The sequence below is a fragment of the Pavona decussata genome, unplaced genomic scaffold, assembly GCF_977016875.1.
Source record: "Pavona decussata unplaced genomic scaffold, jaPavDecu1.1 SCAFFOLD_72, whole genome shotgun sequence".
In the NCBI taxonomy this organism is placed as follows: Eukaryota; Metazoa; Cnidaria; class Anthozoa; order Scleractinia; family Agariciidae; genus Pavona; species Pavona decussata.
Window position 1 is genome coordinate 413,412 of NW_028145491.1, and position 21,431 is coordinate 434,842.

The 21,431-nt window shown below is 36.7% G+C and overlaps 1 protein-coding gene and 1 long non-coding RNA gene across 4 annotated transcripts in view; one reads left to right on the forward strand and one right to left on the reverse strand.

The window, feature by feature from the left end:
* The window catches only part of LOC146476769 (uncharacterized), a 178,435-nt gene that overhangs the window by 153,635 nt on the left and 3,369 nt on the right, over positions 1-21,431 (reverse strand). The gene's annotated exons all lie outside the window — the stretch shown is intronic.
* The window catches only part of LOC146476779 (laminin subunit alpha-like), a 54,051-nt gene continuing 36,218 nt past the window's right edge, over positions 3,599-21,431 (forward strand). Inside the window, exons 1-15 of one of the 3 annotated variants that reach the window (XM_085113921.1) lie at positions 3,599-4,085; positions 7,226-7,459; positions 7,943-8,002; positions 8,873-8,950; positions 10,512-10,740; positions 11,319-11,437; positions 13,125-13,215; positions 13,451-13,554; positions 13,701-13,806; positions 15,524-15,685; positions 17,246-17,345; positions 17,495-17,570; positions 18,166-18,694; positions 19,940-20,083; positions 21,045-21,181. In XM_085113921.1, coding sequence (XP_084970047.1) covers positions 3,762-4,085; positions 7,226-7,459; positions 7,943-8,002; positions 8,873-8,950; positions 10,512-10,740; positions 11,319-11,437; positions 13,125-13,215; positions 13,451-13,554; positions 13,701-13,806; positions 15,524-15,685; positions 17,246-17,345; positions 17,495-17,570; positions 18,166-18,694; positions 19,940-20,083; positions 21,045-21,181 — 2,493 coding nt within the window. In that variant the 5' untranslated portion in view covers positions 3,599-3,761. Of the gene's footprint in view, positions 4,086-7,225; positions 7,460-7,942; positions 8,003-8,872; positions 8,951-10,511; positions 10,741-11,318; positions 11,438-13,124; positions 13,216-13,450; positions 13,555-13,700; positions 13,807-15,523; positions 15,686-17,245; positions 17,346-17,494; positions 17,571-18,165; positions 18,695-19,939; positions 20,084-21,044; positions 21,182-21,431 lie in introns of those variants that run through there. The other 2 variants (XM_085113922.1, XM_085113923.1) reach the window with 2 other exon arrangements.

The window sequence follows — 21,431 nt, forward strand, 5'->3', positions numbered from 1 at the left end:
AATTTGTGGCTGTGTGAAAAATGTTGAGCGAGCCACCCCTGATATGGCGTTATTCCTTGAAAACAAAATCTGTTACAATTTAGGTACCTAATTTTAAGCTGTACGTAAGCCAAGGGGCCCCGTCGACCGGTTAGTTCAGGTGGGGGAGCATCGGACTACCGTGCGGGAGGTCGAGGGTTCAAACCCCGGTCGGACCAAGACTCAGGGTCTTTAAATAACTGAGGAAAAGGTGTTGCCTTTGCAATGACATCTGCAAACGGTTAGACTTTCTAGTCTTCTCCGATAAGGACGATAAACTGTAGCTCCCGTCTGACAACACTTGTTTCTAATAATTTATGGGACATAAAAGAACCCACACACTGATCGAAAAGTGTAGGGGACGTAGTCCACGGCGAGGTGGTCTATCCGTCTATCTCTGATTTCTTCTGTCGCGCCAAATATAGACTGATAGCGCTGACATCCGATCTCACCAAACAGAAGAATTGTAAACCGCCATGGGACCATGTGATATGTGCGGTGTGTAAATACTAAATACATTACCATTATATGTGGTTGTTTGACAAATGGTAAATATATGTTGTGGTTCAATTTTATCGTTGGTTTAAATTTTATTTTCCACTGTTTCAAGCTCATTATCATACATTACCATACCCAAGAACAATAGGAAGATAAAATTCAACCCAAGGATAAAATTGAACCACAACATATACCTTGCATGGTTCGTGTTAGTAATTGAGATTAAATAATTTAGATACCCAATTTGGAAGCTGTATGTAGAATTTTCGTAGTTCAGATATCTTAGAAAACTATGCCATGATCATCTGATCATATTGCTATGCGTGCAAGTTGGTTATACAAATGTGATTTACCTTTATTCTAGGTTAAAAGGAGCTATACTTTTTCCATTTACGTAAAACATAGTGGAATGATAGGGACAAAGTTGTAGTTGTGGCAACGTGATGATGCCTTTTAGTACTATAGTACTAGTAGTACAGGTCCAGTTATATGTGATATATGTCTTGTAATATTCTTTGATTGCTGTAAGTTACGGAAAAAGTAGAGGAATCATTTAAGTTAGTAAAGAAAAACTGTTAATGAACTTAACAAGTGTCGGGCTGATCCACTTGGCCACATCCAACAACTACCCCAAAATCCGTTAATTGAGTGGAGCGTTTTTAAAAGAGTTTCTGCAGCTTGACCTTTAGCTACAGACTACCCAAGCCGGGGGCATAAATTTGAACAACTAGTTAGGTGTTGTGGGGGGGGGGGGGGGGGGAAGTTGGATCGACTGATGTATTTCCAACCCCCTTGATTTAAAACTGCCCTCGCCAACACTGTAAAACCAATCTATGGTTTCCATCCTTAATCTAAACTGAATAATTGTAATGTAGCGTGTAATGTAAATTTTTTATTATAACACTAAGTCACGATACAGGACTTCATTAAACCAGTCTATGTTGAACTGAATACTTCCTCTATAAATATTTGTTTAAATAAAAGAAAGAAATAAGATTTGTGTTTCCAATTTAAAGTTGAAACTGGTATACTAACAAATCAACAGTATTATACAGAGTGACAAGCCTGCGTCACTCCCTCACGCGTGTTATAGCTTACACGCCGAGTTTGTCTTTCAGAGCTAAATTTGTTTTTAAGGACTGTGCTACTCACGGCATCACAGCAACTACAGAAATAAGGTAATTTGCACGGTCCAAGCAATGATTCATGTCCTATAATTGCACAAATCTCAGCAAGAAAGGAAGTTAAAACTATCACGCACTTAAACAAGCCGAACCAAACCCAGCTGAAATGTCCTTATTGGACATTAAAAACACCGTCGTTAACCTTTTCTGCTGAGAATTTTTTGGAACAAAAATAATACAATGTTGAAAAATTTCCCTTTCTTTAGAGAGTTCTCTTAGAATAAGTAGGGGTGTATTGTACATGGTGGGGAAATGGCAAATACAATAGTCACGTAAACGACAACAACAACAAATACTTTATTCATGTGACCATGGCAACGACAGTAATTTGCATAATTTGTGCAAATATGCAAATGAGGAACTAAATTTGCCACTTTTCACTTCTTTTTCTCAAAACTTTTACCACCTTTCCTCATAAAACATATAAGAAAGGGCGTTTAATCCACTACTTGTGCCATCTACACTAACTTTGAATTGGTTGAATTGCTATGTGGGAACCGCTGAACAATGTAAAAGCGTTTGCTGCTTCATTAGAGCAGTCTTCGCCCGTCTAGGGAGGGGACATTTTAATCGTCTCCTGTGGGTTCAAATTCGACCCCCACCCGGCAAAAAAGGGTTTTAAACACACAGAAAAAGAAGTCATAACCACAATGGAGAGATTTAAAAATAGGAGAAACAGAACTCGTCAGTCAGAAATGATCCGTTAGACTTTCTAAAAGCCCTTTCCAATATTATTTTCCCTCTTCACTCTTTGTGTTATATTGGTTTTAGTTCCCTCGTTCTGGCGATGTTCGTTGCTCACAATTGTGACTTCTTCGCAAAAAAAAAGTCGACTTGCGGCAACTCTAATGATCCGTTTGATGTTAAACATACGATGGTTAAATACAAGGCTCTATCAAATCCTCTAAACCGACGACAAATACATGGGAGTAGCACAAAGCTAAAACGCAAAAAGAAAACAAACAAACAAAACCACTTTAGCGGTGAAAGACATACTAGTGCGTTAAATTAAAGGACGGTGCCTACTATTGTTACTGCGCATACGTTCTGCGCATCTCGAGATACTCGGGTTTCCTATGGGTGGTGCCAGCTAATACAGGAATATTTTTGCGCGGTCTAAAACTATTCGGAGAAAGCAGAACGTAGCAAATGCTTTTGGTATCCCAAAAGAAAATTGGGGGTAACCATGAATTTTTCAGAGATAATTAAACTTCAAGTTAGGAAAAAATCCCATACATTGCTTTGTATTTTGGCGCTTTTTAGAGATATTATTGCTTAGTTAACTCTGAAAAAGTGCATGGTTACCCCCAATTTCCTTTTAGGATTCCAAAAGGCCTTGCTAAGATCTGCTTTTCTCGCATAGTCATAAACCGCATAAAAATACTTCGGTATTAGTAGGCACCGTCCTTAAATAAGCGAAACTGAACACGCGCGATGCGCGAGGGAGTCGCGCAGGATTGCCACTCTTTTTTACACAGCTGACACCGAAATATTCAGCTGACAAGAATCAGTATTGCTAGATAAACAATAAAAGGGAGGCTTGAATCTTATTTTCATATTTTACTTGAGGATAGGATTGTGGCTATGGTTTGGTGGGTCTTACTCGATTAAAGTAGTTTTGACTACTTCCGTTTACGAAATTTTTTTTTCGGTTCACCTCAATGAATTCACCCATTCCGTTTTCTGCATATGGATCTTCTGGCATTGGTTATTCGAATGATTGACGATGTCCCACGAACTTGGCCTGGCCTGGCTACTAAGACTTTCTTTGTCATTTTCTTTTTTTGTTGTAAATTTTTTTTAAAAAATTCGACTGAACCAAGGGGAGAAAATGCGCGCGCCAGCTTCACCGCTTTCTTCCAGCAGCCTTCAATTTTTTTCGAGAAACGAGTTGGTTGAATAACATTTTAAATTACCGTAAATTACTAATGTATGACGAGACCGTTACTTTATGTTCAAATTTGCGTATTTGCATAATTTATGACTGTTTATACAAACGATCAAATGTCACTTCCTTAGCAGCGGCCAAACGTTTCCATAGATCAAACGCCAAACTTCAAGATGGCGAAATGGTCAACTGATTTGATTTGGCTGTTATTTGCAGCTAGCCATCTTGTCTTGTTAACTCAGGCCGCAAATGTGGCTTTGTATAAATCTGTTAGAGCAAATGCAACTTGTGGCTCTCCTGCGGAAGAGTATTATAGCGTTGTGGAACGTCTTAAACCACTGAGGCGTAGGACACTGTCTACCTGCGATGCCTCAAATACGACCCTTTCGCATAACGCCTCAAAAATGGTGGATGGGGATCTTTCAACATGGTGGCAATCCCCAGCATCTATAGATAAAGTATCCATCACAATTGACTTACGAGGACCGCATCAAAAGGTAAGAGATTGCACGTAATGTTGGATTATAAAATTTTCTACAGCTATCTGCAGCTGGCTCCAAATCCGCGGCCATGAGCGCGTTGGTTTTCACGACAACTGATCTTGTTTTCATTGTAAACGCAGGTATTCTGTGTTTGGTTTTTCTACAGCGATACTGTACTGACTAGACGGTTGTGAAAGATCAGAAATCACTCGAGAGTCTTTTGGTGATCGACCTTACGTTGTTATGCCGTTGAATACAATCAAATTCCTTCGTTACTAAATTTGCCTGAGCTGTTTAGGCTTCTTCGAGCACAGCGGTGCCTGCCATGGTTTACGCAGTTATCAATTTTATTGGACAGAGCAAAGTATTAAATGAAGTCCATTTTAACTTGTCGACAAGACTTAATCTTCGTATGAGTATTAATTTTTTGGGCTTGTCTGAAAAACCATTTACAGTCATCATAATTTATTAGGGACCTTCAGATTCGGCTTCGACCATGAGTCATTGAGTACGAGTACGACTGTTTAAATCTAGTTTGCGTGGTTTAGATAATCGCTTGTCACACCAATCTTGTTTCTAAGATCTCCTTATCTGCTGGTAAACAACGGGAAGGAGAGTGAGTTCTGGGGATGTGTCTAATTTGAAATTTGAAAGTCGCACTCATGATCTGATCTGAAGGCCCCTATAATAGCATTCACTCTAAAGAATGTGAAGGCTAACGCTCGAAATGGCAACGTTTGTATCTCTTTACGTTTGCCAATTTACCTTATAAATTTGATTGACTAAACCAAATTCTGGTAAAACATATTTGCTCCTGTAGTCAAACAGATCTAGTAACTGAAATCATTCAATGACTAGAGTAAAACTCACATTTTGATTGGTGTAGAAGATTTTGAGAACTTTCGTGAATTCAAGATGCACGAATGACATCACAAGTGACAGAAAGTTCTGGTATTTTATTATTCCACTATTATGTCATTCCACAAAATAAAGGTCAAAAGAAGGCGCAAAATATAAATCCATAATACACTACGTAGTGCTCCTGTTTGACTGGTTTACAACAGAGCAAAAATGGGCAATGACATTTCAACGGGCTTTCTGTGTTTACGTCATTCGCACGCACCATATACTGATAGACAGCTGGATGGACAGATAATGCTAGGTGCATTTCGACACTCTTACCAGAAAAGAGAAACCAAAATAACAAAATCTTTTCTCTTTGGAATAATAAATCTCTTATTCAATAGTTTTACATAAAATACGCACAGACATTTTGCTCATTGCTCATATTTTTCCTCGCTCCTTCAGGGCTCGGAAAATATCTGCGCAGTATATATATCTTATTCGATGGTTTTACATATAATACGTGCGGATATTTTGCGAGTTGCGTAGTATTTTTCCGAGCCCCGAAGGGGCGAGGAAAAATACGAGCAATGAGCAAAATGTCCGCGAGTATTATATGTAAAACCATCGAATAAGAGATTTATTATTCCACTACAAAAAGATTTTGTTATTTTGGCTTCTCTGTTTTGGTAACAGTTTTCAAATGCATCCGGCATCAACTGTCCATCGGTATATGGCGCGTACGAATGATGTAAACAACACAGAAAGCCAGTTAAATGTCTTTAATTTGATTAGATAAAATGAAAAGATAAATGACAAGTGAAACTTGTTTTCGAGTCTGCATCGTTTCAAAAACTATTCTTCGTCCAGTCCGGACATTGTTGCTCCTTTTTTCTGCCTTTTCCGTCCGTATTCGCTCTGTTGTAAACCGGTCAAACCGGGACACTACAGTGTATTACGGTCTCATATTTTGCGCATTCTCTTGACCTTATTTGGTGAAATGACATAATAGTGGAATAATAAATTATGTAAAACCATCAAATAAGATGTATTTATCCTCCCCTGTGTTCAGATTCTAAAGATGGTGCAACTGGGCCAACAAAGCTAGAAGCTGGGTGTAGATGGATTATAATTATTCTGTTTGGCTTTCGTTCACTCTTTTTTTTTAAGTGTCATAATCTATATTTTCTACAAAGCCTCTAAGGTTCTCTTGTTAACTCATCATGTACCACTTTTCTATGACTTTCTTTCATTTTTTCCAATGGAACTACAGGTTGTAAGAGATAATTATTTTTTATGTCAAATGTCACTGCTTTAGGGATAAAGGAGTTAGTTTCAAAATGGATGCTGTGGTGCTCTGTTGTTGAAGGAGTGGAAACAAAATAATCATTTATTTGGTTTTATCTACTGAGTTGATAACTAAAGATACTGTGATGTGAAGTATATGAAATGATTCATATATGAACTGCGGATGTAGATGAAGATGAGAAGTGATCATCGCAGTGAATTTTACTGTAGTATTTGATGAGGCTAAATGAAATTTAGGCTAAATTAAGCTCGAAACAATGCAGGTCAGCAGTTTTCCCATGCACTGGTCACAGGGGGTGGCCCGGGAGATCTAGCAGGGACACTCTGTGTCGCTTTCATGCAGTTGTTTTTGTTGCTTTGCTCGCCCAAAGGTCATTCGCTGTTTGCATTTGCTTAGCTGCAGTTAACTGTTTGTCTGCTGCTGTGATTTTGCTCCCGCTCCCTCCCTACAGTACCTCCACTGATTTATTCAGTGTGATGGTGTCAGGTGGTGGCCGTTCGCAGGGTTGCCATGGATACCTCCTTGCCGCCAAAGTTCAGCCAGGCTCCACTACCTTTAGGCACCTGTTCCCAAGCTCATCTATTGCTGGTGATGAGTTTAAGCCACCATAAAGAGATTCGACAGCTGACTTTTCTGGCAGTACTGGCTCCAATCATTTACCTTAGGGCTACTGCCTTAGGGACACTTGCTCACTGACGATTCCGATACCTCATTATGTCATAACACTTCCTTTTTTTTGTCCCAGCAGTGTCTACGTACACATACTTGTAGCAGATGGGTTTATGGCTGCACTCTAAAAATAATGGTGAATAAGTGTATAGAGAATTCTAAAAATTATGCTGCGAGCATGTTTACTTATTAATTATTCTGGAGTGATTTTATAGCAGCTGTACATAAATTTCGTAATTCAATTTTAAGTGCACAACTTGTGTTGGGTATTAATGATTGAATTGCATTTTTTCGTAAAGTCTTTTTTAATGAATTTTGCATTCTTTTCTGCTAGTATTACTATGTGAATCAGGTGGTGATTAAATTTGGTGAATATTACCGTCCTGGTCAACTTGCCTTCTACAAGTCCAGTGACTATGGTCAGAGTTACAGGCCATGGCATTATTTTGTCTCATCTGTTGATGAATGTCAAGAGAAGTTTAATACACCAAATGCAAACAATCCAGTGAGAGTCGATCAGGTGCTTTGTATGATGTACACATCAGAGGCTGTTGATCGTGATGATAAGGTAATTGTTCAGCTGTCACTATTTTATGTTTTTCCTTTTACGGGAAATGACTTTATGTTTTTAAAATCACCATATCTTTGTCATCTTCATCATTAAATAGTTAAATTTATATTATCACCACTATTATTTGTCATCAATACTACCAAGTTGGTTTACCATTGGCATAGTACTGAGATTTATAATTTGTCATAATCAATTATTTAAAAGGTGTGAGCTAAACAATAAGGATAATGAATTGGCATTTTGAAGTCAGTGTTTGTTTTCCAGTGAACTAAGTTCACAAATCTCATAAATTTGTGAATTGTTTTTTGTAGTGTTCATGCAATTTTCCATGTACAGACTTTCTTACCACATTACCTGGTCACCCATGATGCCCCCAAGAGTAATTGGACATGTCAGACTGCCTCTTTATTCTCAGTATTCTCAGTTGTAAAGGCTTCCAGTTTGATTAATTGAACTATTGTTTTATTATTTGTCTTTCAGGTAACCTTGTTTGTGGTTGGGCCAAGAGGAGATGTCAACAGTCCATCTGATAAATTACTGGTTTGTTACAACATTGATTCTTAATTTGTAACAAAATTATAAAGCCTTCCAATTTTTTTTGTGTGAAAGCACCTCAAAATTTTGTTTTGTGCACATGCCCTAAAGAAAATGTTGAAACAGTTTCCTAACTTTAAAACAAACAATGTTTTTGATGACTTGGCTTTACTTATAAACTAAAGTGCAGGATCCGAAATTAACTTTTTTAGGCAAGGGCCAACTGGCGACTGAATATTTTTTTTTCAGTCGCCATATGGAAAAATGTGGTCGCCAAAAAGTGTCAATAACATTTTTCCTTCGCAGTAAAACACAAACCAAACTTTTTGGTTGCCAATTTTTCTTTTAAGAATCAGAACGAAGAGAACGCATTTGGGGCCGCAATGGCGATTTTTCTGCTAACGAATAAGATTAAATACAAACACGCTGATCATAGCTGTGAAACGTTTTGGTAGATTTATAACAACAGGAAAATCGGTTTTATACTTCAAAATCAGCGGAAAGGTAAAAAGTAAGTGACCAATTGGGGGGCGGCTTTGAATTTTATTTAAATCGATTTGGCTGAAAATCAAAGTTATTGTTTGTATGATGATCGTGGCATGAAATAGTTAATCGTTGTTGGCGACCAGTTGTGAAATTCTGGTCGCCAGTGCAAAATTTTTAGTTGCATTGGCGACCAGGAAAGCGCAATTTCAGACCCTGAAAGTACATGTATAGATGATGGCTTGAAGAAAGCATATACGGAAATTTGGTAAAAAGAATGTGGTTCTGAGTTGCGTTATTTTATCATTATGTAGCTGTAATGTGTTAAACACAGTTGTGACTATTTGAAACTTACACACAATGTAATTTTATCTCAATCATTAATCACAACAGAATTGGATGAATGTCACCAACATTCGTCTGCAGTTTATGTCACTGGTGCGAATCTTTGATGTCTTGGCTGTCAGATGGGTATGTTAGAATATTAGCAATTGAAAGTATTTTCACTGTAAATTTATCCAGCGGTCGTATATATTTATATTAATTTATAGTTATTTGACATGAAAGTAAAGCCCAAACTAAGACACAGGAGTGCTCTGATATTAATGCATGCATACATTGTAACCTTCAAGTTAACCCAAAATGTTCAATTAACCACCACACCAACCCCTTTCAGTTTCAGTTTATTTATTTATGTTTTGCCATTATTCTTGCACATTGTTACAAGATAAATATATACAATGTATTAAAATATAAAAGATAAATAAATAACAAAAGAGAGAGAAACATATGGCGAGGATGCCCATAGAGAAACCATTGGGGCTTATGCAAGCTTAACAGGCTCCTCAAAAAAAAAATACAACTTTGAAATCAGGATTTTAATTTAGGCCTAGCTTATTTAATTTACATGTATCATGCATTTACATTAAAAAGCAAGTACACAATTAAACACACACAGGCAGCAAAACATAAAACAGAACGTTTAAAACAGGAGTACTGTAGTCCATTTAGGAGAAATGATCTTAATTTAGCATTCTGAATTAAAGGTACACTGAGTTTAGGTCCTTGAAAACTTATTGCAAACTGTCTGATATTCGTTCTACAGGGAAATAAGTAAAATGAATTGCAATGTCTAGTATTGCAATGATGAATATCACCTGTGAACAAAACATTTCTTTGAATGCAAAACACCTTTTTAACATACATGGACCAAAGCCTTAGGCTTTCCTTTGAAAAATTGCAGGTTTATGTACAATTTCCATGTACTGTAACTGTCAAACCTCAACCTTCCTACGATAGCCACTTGTCAACAATGACATGGTTTCTTTTCCAGGCTTTTGATCCATTGGCTTTAATACTTTTCCCTCCATAATACAGCCTCTCTAGGATACAAGTGCCTAGTAACATATTATGTGAGGCTATATTATTAGCGAATAGAGTAAATTGAAGTTAGCAACTGGTACATGCAGTTACCCTCAGCTGGTAAAGATATTTGGAAACAGTCTCAAGGCATCTTTGATCTGCATGTTGACCTTATAGAATTTTTAGAGCAATGCTTAAGGACCTACTCTTCTAATCATCAATTAATTTAGAAATCTTCAGTGATTGTGCATATAATCTTGTAAAGACCCTTGAACAAAATGCCAACTTCCTGAAAGTTGCTGGAGGTCCTTGTATATACCGTACTGTGTGTTGCAGGATGTTGAGGGATCTTGAACAGATCTTGAAGGATTTTGCATAGGATCTGCAAACTTAATCCTAGGATCATAAAGGATTCTGTGAAGAATTTTACCAGGTTGCTAGTCTTCACTGGTTTTGGGAGTTTGATGTTAATGCTGGTACCATAATTATTTTATGGTTGGTTGAATGCTTCTGTGGGCAAATCGTTCAGTAGGCAATACAATGACATAACCAATTTATACATAGTGACTTACACTAGTATAAGTAAATATTTTGATCTAAAACATATCTGATCCATAGCAATTACCTCAAGTACAGCTTGCTTAAACTTTTTTTTTTCTTACTTTTGCAGCATCACTATGCTGTGAGAGAAGTTGAAGTTGATGCGTACTGCCTGTGCAATGGACAAGGCAATGGATTGGAGTGCCGCTATAATGACACACTTGGTGACAATGTGTGTCAGTGCCAGGTTGGAGCTTGCGGCATAGACTGTGGCACCTGCTGTCCCGCTTACAACCAGTATCCATGGAAACCAGGAAATAAAGGTCCACTTGTTGCTGACCCAGATGCTGCATGTGAACGTATGTCTCAAGCTACATTCACTGGTTATTAGGTGCTAAATTGTATGATATAAAGGGTGCTGCAACTTAAGATTATAAATAGTAAATGAGTTACTTCAATCTTTGCATGATTTCTACTAAATACATTTTCAGTACATCATGTTATTCCAATGTGAGGATCGAGGGGTTTATATAAATACATGTACATGTATGTAAGCTTGGTTTCAAAATGTGTGGAAATCCAAGGTAATTGGAGACTTAATAGATGTTTGCCAACTGTCTCAGATTTTGCCAAAATATGAAAGCATGAAATGGTAGACATCCACAGGCATTAATTAATTTCAACAGATGCATGGTAATGCTTGCTAGATTACAAAGTCTTTAATACAAGTAACACTCTTGTACTACATTATGTATAAAATAATGTTTACTGTATGATATAAGTAACCAGTTTAATGCACATACTGTAGGTGTTGGTAATCCCTAGCAGTCATCTTCAGGCGATTTGAATGCTACAATGTATGTTTTCAGTGAAAAAAAGAAAAAACTTTGGACTGGTGTTAAAATATGTAAAAAAAAGGTAATAATTTTTTTTTTAGGTTGCAACTGCCACAACCACAGTGAGGTGTGTGTTTACAATGAAACAGTTGCACAGATGAATAAGAGCTTAGACATCCATGGGAACTATTCAGGAGGAGGAGTCTGCCAAGACTGTGAGGTGAATTGAAACTGTGTTATGTAATGCTGTGTTTACACCTGAATATTTGAGGGTAAACATTTACTAAGGTCAAGTTACCAAATCTTGGTAAATTCATACAGTGTGTACACAGTAGTGGCTCAAATAACCCTTGAAGTTGATCTGTCAATACTTGCACCGGCCTCTCACAAACAAATTGAAAAAGCAGGAATTTTGAAAAACATAGTTACTTGCTTGAAGAAGTAAAGCGGTGGCTTTCGTGATCATCGCTTCTTATTTCTCTTTCTTGAGCAGCAAACAGAAGCCTCAAGATCTAGGCAGCTGTTTAAACTGCTACAGCACCTGAACAGGTTCAAGCGAAAACGGTTGATTCTACTTAAAATCAAATTAAAAAATACAAGGTGGGCTATTCCATCAATTTTTTCTTGTTTTGCACTGGGCTTGAATCTGGATGATCACAATAATATGGAAGACAGGGGCAGAAGCAGGTGTAGAATGTGGTGGCATCATCTGCATACAGGACCTCATTTCATAATACTGCAGCAAAAATGCAGTTTGCAGATTGTATGCTGGATATGGATTATTTTATGCGTAAAATTGCAGATACGTTGAATATGCATCTTCCCAGAGTATAAACTGGAAGGTTGCCTCAAGAAAATATAAAATAATACAAACAGTAAAAAATACAAATGAATGCTATACTTTATTTGATGGATTGTCCGTCATAAGGAGAATAATAATATTATTATCTAGATGTCTCTGTTTTCTGCCATGGCTGGTAACAACAACAAACAAACGCGTTGTTGAAAACATGATTATCGCGCAATCTGGACACTGCTGGGAGTGAAATATTATGCCGCCACAAGCGGATATATCTGTCATGAATCTTGACCTTGGTTACCAACCTAAGCCATGCCTGATCACATTCTATTAAAGATTTTACCTTAGTCAAAGTTCTATTGCCTCGGGTGGCATTTACCAAGGTATCGGTTGCTGTTTACACACACAAAATGTTTACCTAGGTAAGTAAATTCTTATACCTTGGTAAAATGCTCGAGTCTAAACATGGCATAAGCTGTTCATCAGAATTTCCCCTACCAGATTTCCATAGTAGTAGTTCTTCTACAGGTAATTAGGAAGCTAAATAAATTTAGAACACAAAAATAATTTCTGATCAGCAAAAATGGGCAGCTTTATTATGCATTGTAGGGAACTGGTCATAACAAGTTTGTTCAAAGAGGTCCTACATGCACCTTATCTGGTCTAGTTAGGGGGGTTATTGAAGACACCACCTATATCATTCATGAACATTACCAACAAAATTTTATATGCTTTAAAATTTGAGTTTAGTCGACACCTGTAGCAAGAGTAAACATTGCTAAATCAACAAGAGAAACTTGTGAGGTTTGAATGAGTCTTTGCCATTTTTTACAGCTGAATAGAGGTGGCTATGCAATAAAGGCACCATCTTTTGGGGTCCAGGCAGAGGCCACCATCTGTTTTGTAGTTTGGTGGGTCCTGTTTGAGGATAGAAGTTTTGACCACTTCCCTTATATGCATCAGTGAAGATTTTGCTCAATTTGAAATTGCATAATTAATTAATGCATCATAAAAAGTCCCATATTTTGGAAGTATTTTTTTTCGCTCTGGTATGAAAATATTCCTGATGATTTAATATATTATTTGCATGTTTTGCTATTTCCTCTAGGATAATACTGAGGGAATAAATTGCGAAAAGTGCATACCATTTTACTACAGACCAAGAAACAAGTCACACTGGGTTAGAGATGCTTGCAAAGGTAGACCTCATATTCCACCTTGTCTCTAGTTGTTTTAATAATTAGTTAAAACATGACTTGCTAACACATGCATGCATGTAGCTGTCACAAAATATGTTGTTTTGTAGAGACCCAGAAACTGTGAAAGAAACTTTGATTTAGCTTTCAGCATAATTTATGCATACATGAACATGCAGTTTTTGTAATGATGTGATAACTAGAATACATAAATTATACACTGATTTTCTCCCTTCAGAGTGTAATTGCAGCATTGCAGGGACAAGCAATGTTACTCTCCCAGGTGTGCTGTATCTGGACTGCATTAGAGATCACACAATTGTTCCCCCACGCCCTGGAATGGTAAGTCTGGTTTATATTTATGGTGGTTCTGACAGGCTAGATGGCTTTGTTTTCAAACTTATTATTTGTACCACTCAACGTCAATCCTTTTATTAGCAAATGTACACTGTAAGGCCAAAATTTTGATAGAGTTCTGATTCTTTCAGCAACCTGGAGACTGTTTCTGTAAAAATAACACCATGGGAAGGCGTTGTGATCTTTGTAAACCAGGATACCACAATTTGTCAGCAGAAAACCCTGAGGGTTGTCAAGGTAATTTTAACCTTATTAGTTATATTCTGATGGGAAATTATGTCATTTTTATCAAGACAACACAGTAACCCTGAATTTCAAAAATAACCATAGAGGTATATAAAAAAAGCCTCCCTTACAAAGACTCATCCATAGCACCTCTTCAGTATTATTTGTACATGGCCAATTGAAGGGGTGCCTGGAAAAAAGCCCTAAGTGACTTCTGATAAACTGCTAGATTCTCCTTCCCAATTTTCTTGTTTTTGCTTGTGAAATAAAAGGAGAATTTGACCTTACATCAAAAGTCACTTAGGGCCTTCTTCCGCGCACCCCTTCAATTGTTTGTATTGACCTGACAAAATGTGGCCTCCATTTTTATTTTAAATAACCGATAAAGTCAGTATTAACCCTTAAGGCTCAAAATATGGACATAGAAATTCTCCTCACTGGTCTCCATGTATTTCTTACAATGCTTGTTAGGAGATTTTAGTGATCATTTTCTTTATTCTTGTGCCATCTTGGTTACCAGTATACTTATTGAAGTGGCATAATTTTCGTGGAGAAGATGCTGACGGCTATTAGGGCTAATTAAGCGTTATTTATACAATCAACTATTCTTAGCCTGTTGATTGTTAATAACAAGGTTCTACAATCAACACATAACAGTTGTACCTTTGTGAATTAAACAGTATACTGGTATGTCAAAATGCCTTGCAAGCACTTCCTCATTAAGGCATTCCTGGAAATGTTTACCACTGATAATGATTTGTTTACATGCTCTTTTGCTATATTAGCTCTGTCCCCTGCCTCCCTTAAGAAAGTTCCCTGGATTTAAGGTTTATTTACTGTAAGCATTCCCGTCCCATGATGGCCATCCCTATTTTATGTTATTACATGTAGCTAGCTTGTAACTGCCTTATTCAAATAATCCTTCCTATCCTGGGAGATTTGTGGTAGGCAAGCAAAGATTAAAGACTGCAAGGCTGTTGACAAAGCATTATTTAAATAAGCATTTTCTGAGATTTCCATGAACTGCACAGGTTGAACTAAACCCTCACTGTATTCCTCTGTTCACTTCCCGTTAATTAATGAAATTCAATACATTTTATATTTTTCTCATACAGTAATAATAATATTATTATGTATTGCAATTGGTCAATATCAGATAAATCGTCCCCATTTCATGCCTTCCCATTGAGCTCCCAGAATAAAAAATGAACACTCTGACAGGCAATGTGACTGCAGATTTCTTTAATATGGTCAATGCTTAAAGGCCCACCTTCACCCACGAGTCATTGCGGTCATTTGTTTTTGTTTTGAAATGCTGTATTGTCCAAACACGTGATCTTATTGGCTGTAAAAATTCAAGTGGTTCATGCGGGTTTCCTGTATGACTCGTGCTGGAGGGAAACAATGTTCGTGATCGCTTATTGCTTTCTCACTCGACTCTCGCTCAAATAAAATGTGGGGGGGGGGGTTTCATATATGAAAACTGTTCCTCGGCATGCAATACATCTTGGGTGAATGTGGGCCTTTAATATTAATGTGGTTTAAACTGGGTTTTGGTTTGGATTTTTTCAAACCTTGTATAATCTGAATATAAAAGAAAATTATAAGAATCAAACTGCAGGCATCAAAATTTAATATACTTACTTAAAATTAATTAAATCTGGTATTTAATCAGATTAATTTAATTTGATCGTTATTTGTTTGCTTGTATTTTTGTTTTGTTTCATAGAATGCACATGTCACCAGCCTGGCACAGTGAATGGCTCAAATGTTTGTGAGCCAGGAGTAGGTGGTCATTGTCCATGTAAGAAAAACGTTGAGGGACCACGTTGCTTGACTTGTAAAGACACATACTATGACCTCCGTGAAGATAATGTTTATGGGTGCACAGGTAATTCATTCTTACAGTGTATATTATAACAGTTTTTAATTTGTGAATGCGCACATGCGCAATAAACGAGTTATAGCGGTGGTGGGGTTTCACTTGGTTGGTTGGTGGGTTGGTTCGGTTGTTAACTTTCGGGCATGCGCAGTTAATGAGTTTTAAACTCAATTATAAGTGTAAAAACCTGAGAAAATTTTTTTGTCCACGCCGCATCAGAATAATCTTATTCAATCTGTAGAGAATAATTTAACGATCATTCAGTGCAAGAATGGAGATTTTTTGTTAAATCTGAGCAAAGTTATAAGTTTTTTCAGTTTTTCAGAAAGTCCTGGGTCGTAAACTCAATTAGTGAAAAAAAAAAAAAAAAAAAGAAATGAGAAAATTTTTTCACGACGCATCAGAATAATTTTATTCAATCTGTAGAGAATAGTTTGACAATCGTTTTAGTGCAAGAATGGAGATTTTTTGTTGAATCTGAGCAAAGTTATAGGTTTTTTTGTTTTTCCACAAAGTGTGGTGTCTTAAATTCAATATTATTAGTGAAGTATCGACATGAACTTTGAATAAAAAAACGTGAAAAGTTTTTAATCGACGCATCAGAATAAACTTAAACAATGAGTAGGGAATAAGTTAACAATCATTTTTTTATAGTACAAGAATGGTTATAATATCTCTTTACATGATCAGGCAAAGATATATAATTTCTTTTAGCTTTCAAGGTAGTGTCTGTAGCCATCTTAATTTCAATTACTGATGTGCCATCTGCATTCACGAGTTGGCTCACAGGAGCCTTTGATTTCTCAACCTATCATTATAACATCTTTCTGATCTGCATATAAGGTCATTGAACTTAAAGTCTACACCCTCAGCTAATTAATGAATACATTTAAAAGTTTTTAATTTTTTGGCAACATCAGCTTCAACAGTCCATTTGAAACATAAAGACAGGTTTATAACTGATTTCCTTTAGTTCATGTGAATTAATCGTACATTGTAAATAATTAAGTTTAATTAAACTAAGGTAACTTTAGTATTAGATTTTTACATTACCCCACAAGCTGTTTTAAGCATTAACATGTCATCTAATGTTCAAATGAAGGTCATCAATCCATTCATATCGGGCCAAGACAGTGATCACACTAAAAGTGATCAAACACAGACTGACTATAACTGTGCACAGTGCCTGGTAATAATATAATTATAATTGATAAATAGTTTATTGGATAATACACACTTTGCAGTCTCAGCAACTGAATTACATGTACATGTCTAAAGTGATAGAATAGTATTTAATAGATAATTACAACATATAATAGGTAGATTGAAAAAACTTAATATGAATTAATATTTTAAAAAAATATCTTCACTGTCACACAAATAATCATATGCTATGGCTTTATTATTAATGATGAAAGAATCCTTAAAAATCAATCTGTCCTACATGTAGGAATATCAAAAAGTCTCTTATTCTGTAATGAACTGGCTATTGTGGTAAAAGACCAGCAAGCTTATGACCTTTGTTATCTTTGCTATTTAAATAATATTTCTTGATACGTTAATTTTCAGAGTGTGACTGTGATGTTGGAGGAGCTTATGGGCCTGTATGTAACAAGACATCTGGTCAGTGTGAATGTAAAGGAAATGTCACACAGCAACAGTGTGACAGGTTAGTATCATTCTACCTGATCTGAAACTGAATGAAGTTAAAAATCAACTTACGTGTACAATCTTTAGAATTCACTTAATTATTTTATGACAAGTTTAATTAGCATACAGTTTCCATTGATGTGTTACTTGAATTTCCTCTTCTTTCAGCCCTAAAAGTGGATTCTATTTTCCCAGTCTTCACTTCATCAGCAGTGTAGGTTCAGATGTCATCACTTCTCAACAGGTATAAATTTTCAAGGTTACCCAGTTTCTTTGTTTGTCTTATCCTCATTGCCTCACATGGGGCAATGAGGATGACAAAGAGAGAGAGAGAGAGAGAGAGTCAAGACATTGTCAATGTCTAAAACATCATATTTGTCATTTAATCAAACATGCACGGCTTTCAATTGCTTTCCATATTTTTGTTGCCATTTTCCATCATCAAATGCCGTAAAGAGATTACAGTAGACCAAATTGAAAATTATCCAAGATTTCCACCTTTTACCCAAATATACTGTTAGTAGTAAATAAGTTATGAAACTATCAGAATGTTTTGTTACAGTACTTCCTCTCAAATGTTTACTTCCAGTGACTTAGTTCACTTGTTCATTTACATACCGATCATGAGGGACTGGATTTATATTATATAATAATTATTATTCTAGAGAAAAAATAAAAATTTGTGCAAAGTTTAATCACTGCCAGTAGCTATTTCTTAGTTAAATGTATTACTCACTCACTTTTCAGGGAAAATAAAAAATAAAAATAATTAAAAACAATCACAAAATCTTATCTGTATGTTCCTTTTATTCCTGCTTTTGCTTTTCCTGTTGCTCAAGGGAAATAAGACATGGACGACAGCAGTGAACATTGTCCAAGGAGTGAGGTCAAGTGGAAGGTTTACCCTTATTCTCTCTTACACGAGTGCCTCTAGTGTCAGAGTGGTGATCAGTGTAGAGTCAAAGGTAGCTCAGGTGACCCTTAACAGCTGTGCTCAGCGTTGCTATTTCAACTTGTCAGTGGTACTTGGAGAAATGTCTCTAACTGGCTCAGTGATGGTCAATGTAACTAATGGAGCGTCAGTCACTCAGTTTACACCAATCAGCGTGGTTGCATTACCACAAGAGTTTTATCATCCAACGTTACTTAGGAATTCTACTATGGAGGATTTCTTGGCCAATTGTTCCGTTGTAGACAATGACATGGGTGTTGGAACTGAAAGGGAAGAGTTTTGTCTTGCTCAAGTTTTCTCCATCACAGTCAACTACCTTGGTAGAGCCTTGGGTAAGTTTATTCCTTTCCACTGGTTTCTTTCTGTCCCAAAGATTTGGTGCATGCAGTTCCAAATTATCTCGGTGCTCCATAGAGGTGCATAACATTAAGTTACTCTAGCAGTAAGAAGTAGCGGAGGCTTAATGTGTCATAAAAGGCCTACATAAGTTATGTACTTTTTATTGATCTTGTGGTGGTGCATACATGTACAGTGTATGTTCAATATGGACCTCACATGTGATATTCCTGTCCTTGAGAATGACTATAAAGGGGCCTTAAAGGGTGGGGTTCATGGTTCTGCACAATTGTCCATGAATCAAAATACTTTTTCACCTTTGCTTGCTATGACCCAAGCCTGTTTAATTTAATTTGTTGTTTATGAACCATTCGGAAGGGAATAGGTTAACTCAGGTGGTAATTTTTTCTTATGATTGTGCTATTTAACACATCAACTGTGGAATTAATTTTCAGGTGAACACTAAATTCTCTATCGACAATATGGGTACAATCCACTAGCATTTTCTGTGAATTTTGGTCATCAGTCATTTTGCTTGGACTAATTATAGAATGTGATAGCTGAAGTACATGTGAGTGGGATTTTTAAGGCCATAAAGTTAATAAAAAGAGAAAAAAGCATTTAGATCCATGCACATGTGCTGAAATGTGAACCCTTCCCCTTAAAGTAAAAGAAATTAAATGCTGGTGACTTTTAAAACTTGAAGGTTAATTTACCATCAGTTGCATCTAAGCGTGTACACGGGAGGGAAAAACATGTTCTAAGTTGGGTGCAAACATGATATGTTTTGGCCCCAAATATTCGAAGTTAATGGAGTAGGGGGCTGTTGTTGACTTGATTTGTTTTTGCTCAACAAAATATTCTTTGCAACCATTTTTAGATGTTAAGAATACTTTCTGGAGACAACTATGCTGTTTCTGAGCAAGAAATATGCCTGCAAGTTGAGAAAAACGAAATAAGATTGTGAGTGCAGGAACGCGCTGATCTGGCATGACAGTTTGCTTAACAACTGTCAAACTTCAAAATTAATGTTTGGTGACAAAACACATCATGTCTGGCACCCTATTAGAACACGTTTCTTTGTCTCGTGTCCATGCTTAGATGCAATCGACGGTAATTGAGAGGTGATGATCGATACTGGATATCAGTATGTAATGGCATTTACAACTGCTGTAAGTTGTTATTTACTTGGTAATTGTATGATTTCATGGCCCACCTATTACACATGAATGAACATGAACATGCAAGAGGAAGTCTAACATCCCCTACCACTCCTTACAATAGGACCAATCAAACTAACAGATTCTGTGTATTGTTAACTGTAGCATGCGAATGTGACGTGACCGGTTCAGTAAACAGCACATGTCAGAAGTATGGCGGCCAGTGTCATTGTAAGCCTGGAGTGACAGGAAGGACATGTGACAAATGTATTGCTGGATTCTATAATTTCTCTTCACAAGGATGTTCAGGTAACATTTACACTCATTAAACACCTAGGCCGGGTTGTTCAAAAGCCGATTAATGCTAATAGCTGATTGACAGTTAACCGAGGTTTCCAGCTCGCTTGTTAAAATGCGTTTAAAATCTAATTTTAAGCTAATGGTTAAGGAAATTCAATGTCAAAACTGAGGGACAAAAAATCTTTTTGAAAAATCTTTATTGTTTAGTAATTAAACTAGAATCAAAGTTCTCGTTAATCCAGGATTAGCTTAACTCACTTAACTCACAGGGCTTTGAACAACTGGACGCAGTGAAACCTGCATGCCTGGGACACTGGTCTGTTACACTTTAGTATCATACATGTATGCAATGTAACACACAGTACCAGTCAAAAGTAAATAGACAGTTTTTTGAGTCTCAATCTTCAACTCGATTCTTGTTAGGCAAAACTTGTGAGAGTTGAGTTTAGAGAATCAAGGCTCAATTATCAAGAATCATGATGAATACGGGAGAGTTTGAGAAAATAATATGAGCTTGTCACTTATGGCTGATTCCTCTATAAACTTAACGCACAAATCACTTATTAAATTTCTCTCATACTTTTCCTTCCAATAATCTAAGCAATGCGATGAAAAGTGTACATTCTTTTGGTAATCTTATCATTCAAACTTTTTACACCAATTGACAAAACATTGTGACTCAAAAGAGTTCATTCCCAGATTATTTGGAAGGGTTAAAAATGGCCTAAGTAATGGGTAGAGTGGAAAGGTTCGGTGGCTCCTGTGATGATTGAATAACAAACAGTGAGAGTCCATAATATATATATTTTCCTTTTAAGAATCACTGTAAATATTGTTTCTCTCATTGTGTTGTTGCCAAATGAAACCATGCAGGTGACCGAAATCTTCCCGGTGTTTTCAAAATAAGTTTCTTTCTATGTCCAAATGACAGTTTCAGTCACAACTCATTCTCATGTTTTGATTTCTTCAGAATGTGGTTGTGATGGTCAGAACAAAGTGTGTGATGCAGTAAGCGGACAGTGTGTGTGCCCTCCAAACACCATTGGTCGCACTTGCGACCAATGCAATCACACATTCTGGTCATGGAATGAGACTGCTGGTTGCCAGGTAATGATTTTCACATCATTCTACAATGTCTGTATTGAAATTATGAACAACAAGGCAACTTTCTGTGGTGCTGGTACGATTATTATAACTTGCATTTTGATTGGGGCTGTCAACTTAATGTTGACCAGATCCACCAGTGTTGTATTTGGCTCATTTTATTAGAAACTGAAGGGCTCAATGTGAAAAGGGTGCAAGTGAAGATTCTGGCTAAATATCCTGGAACTAAGTACTACTGACAGCTGTAATTATA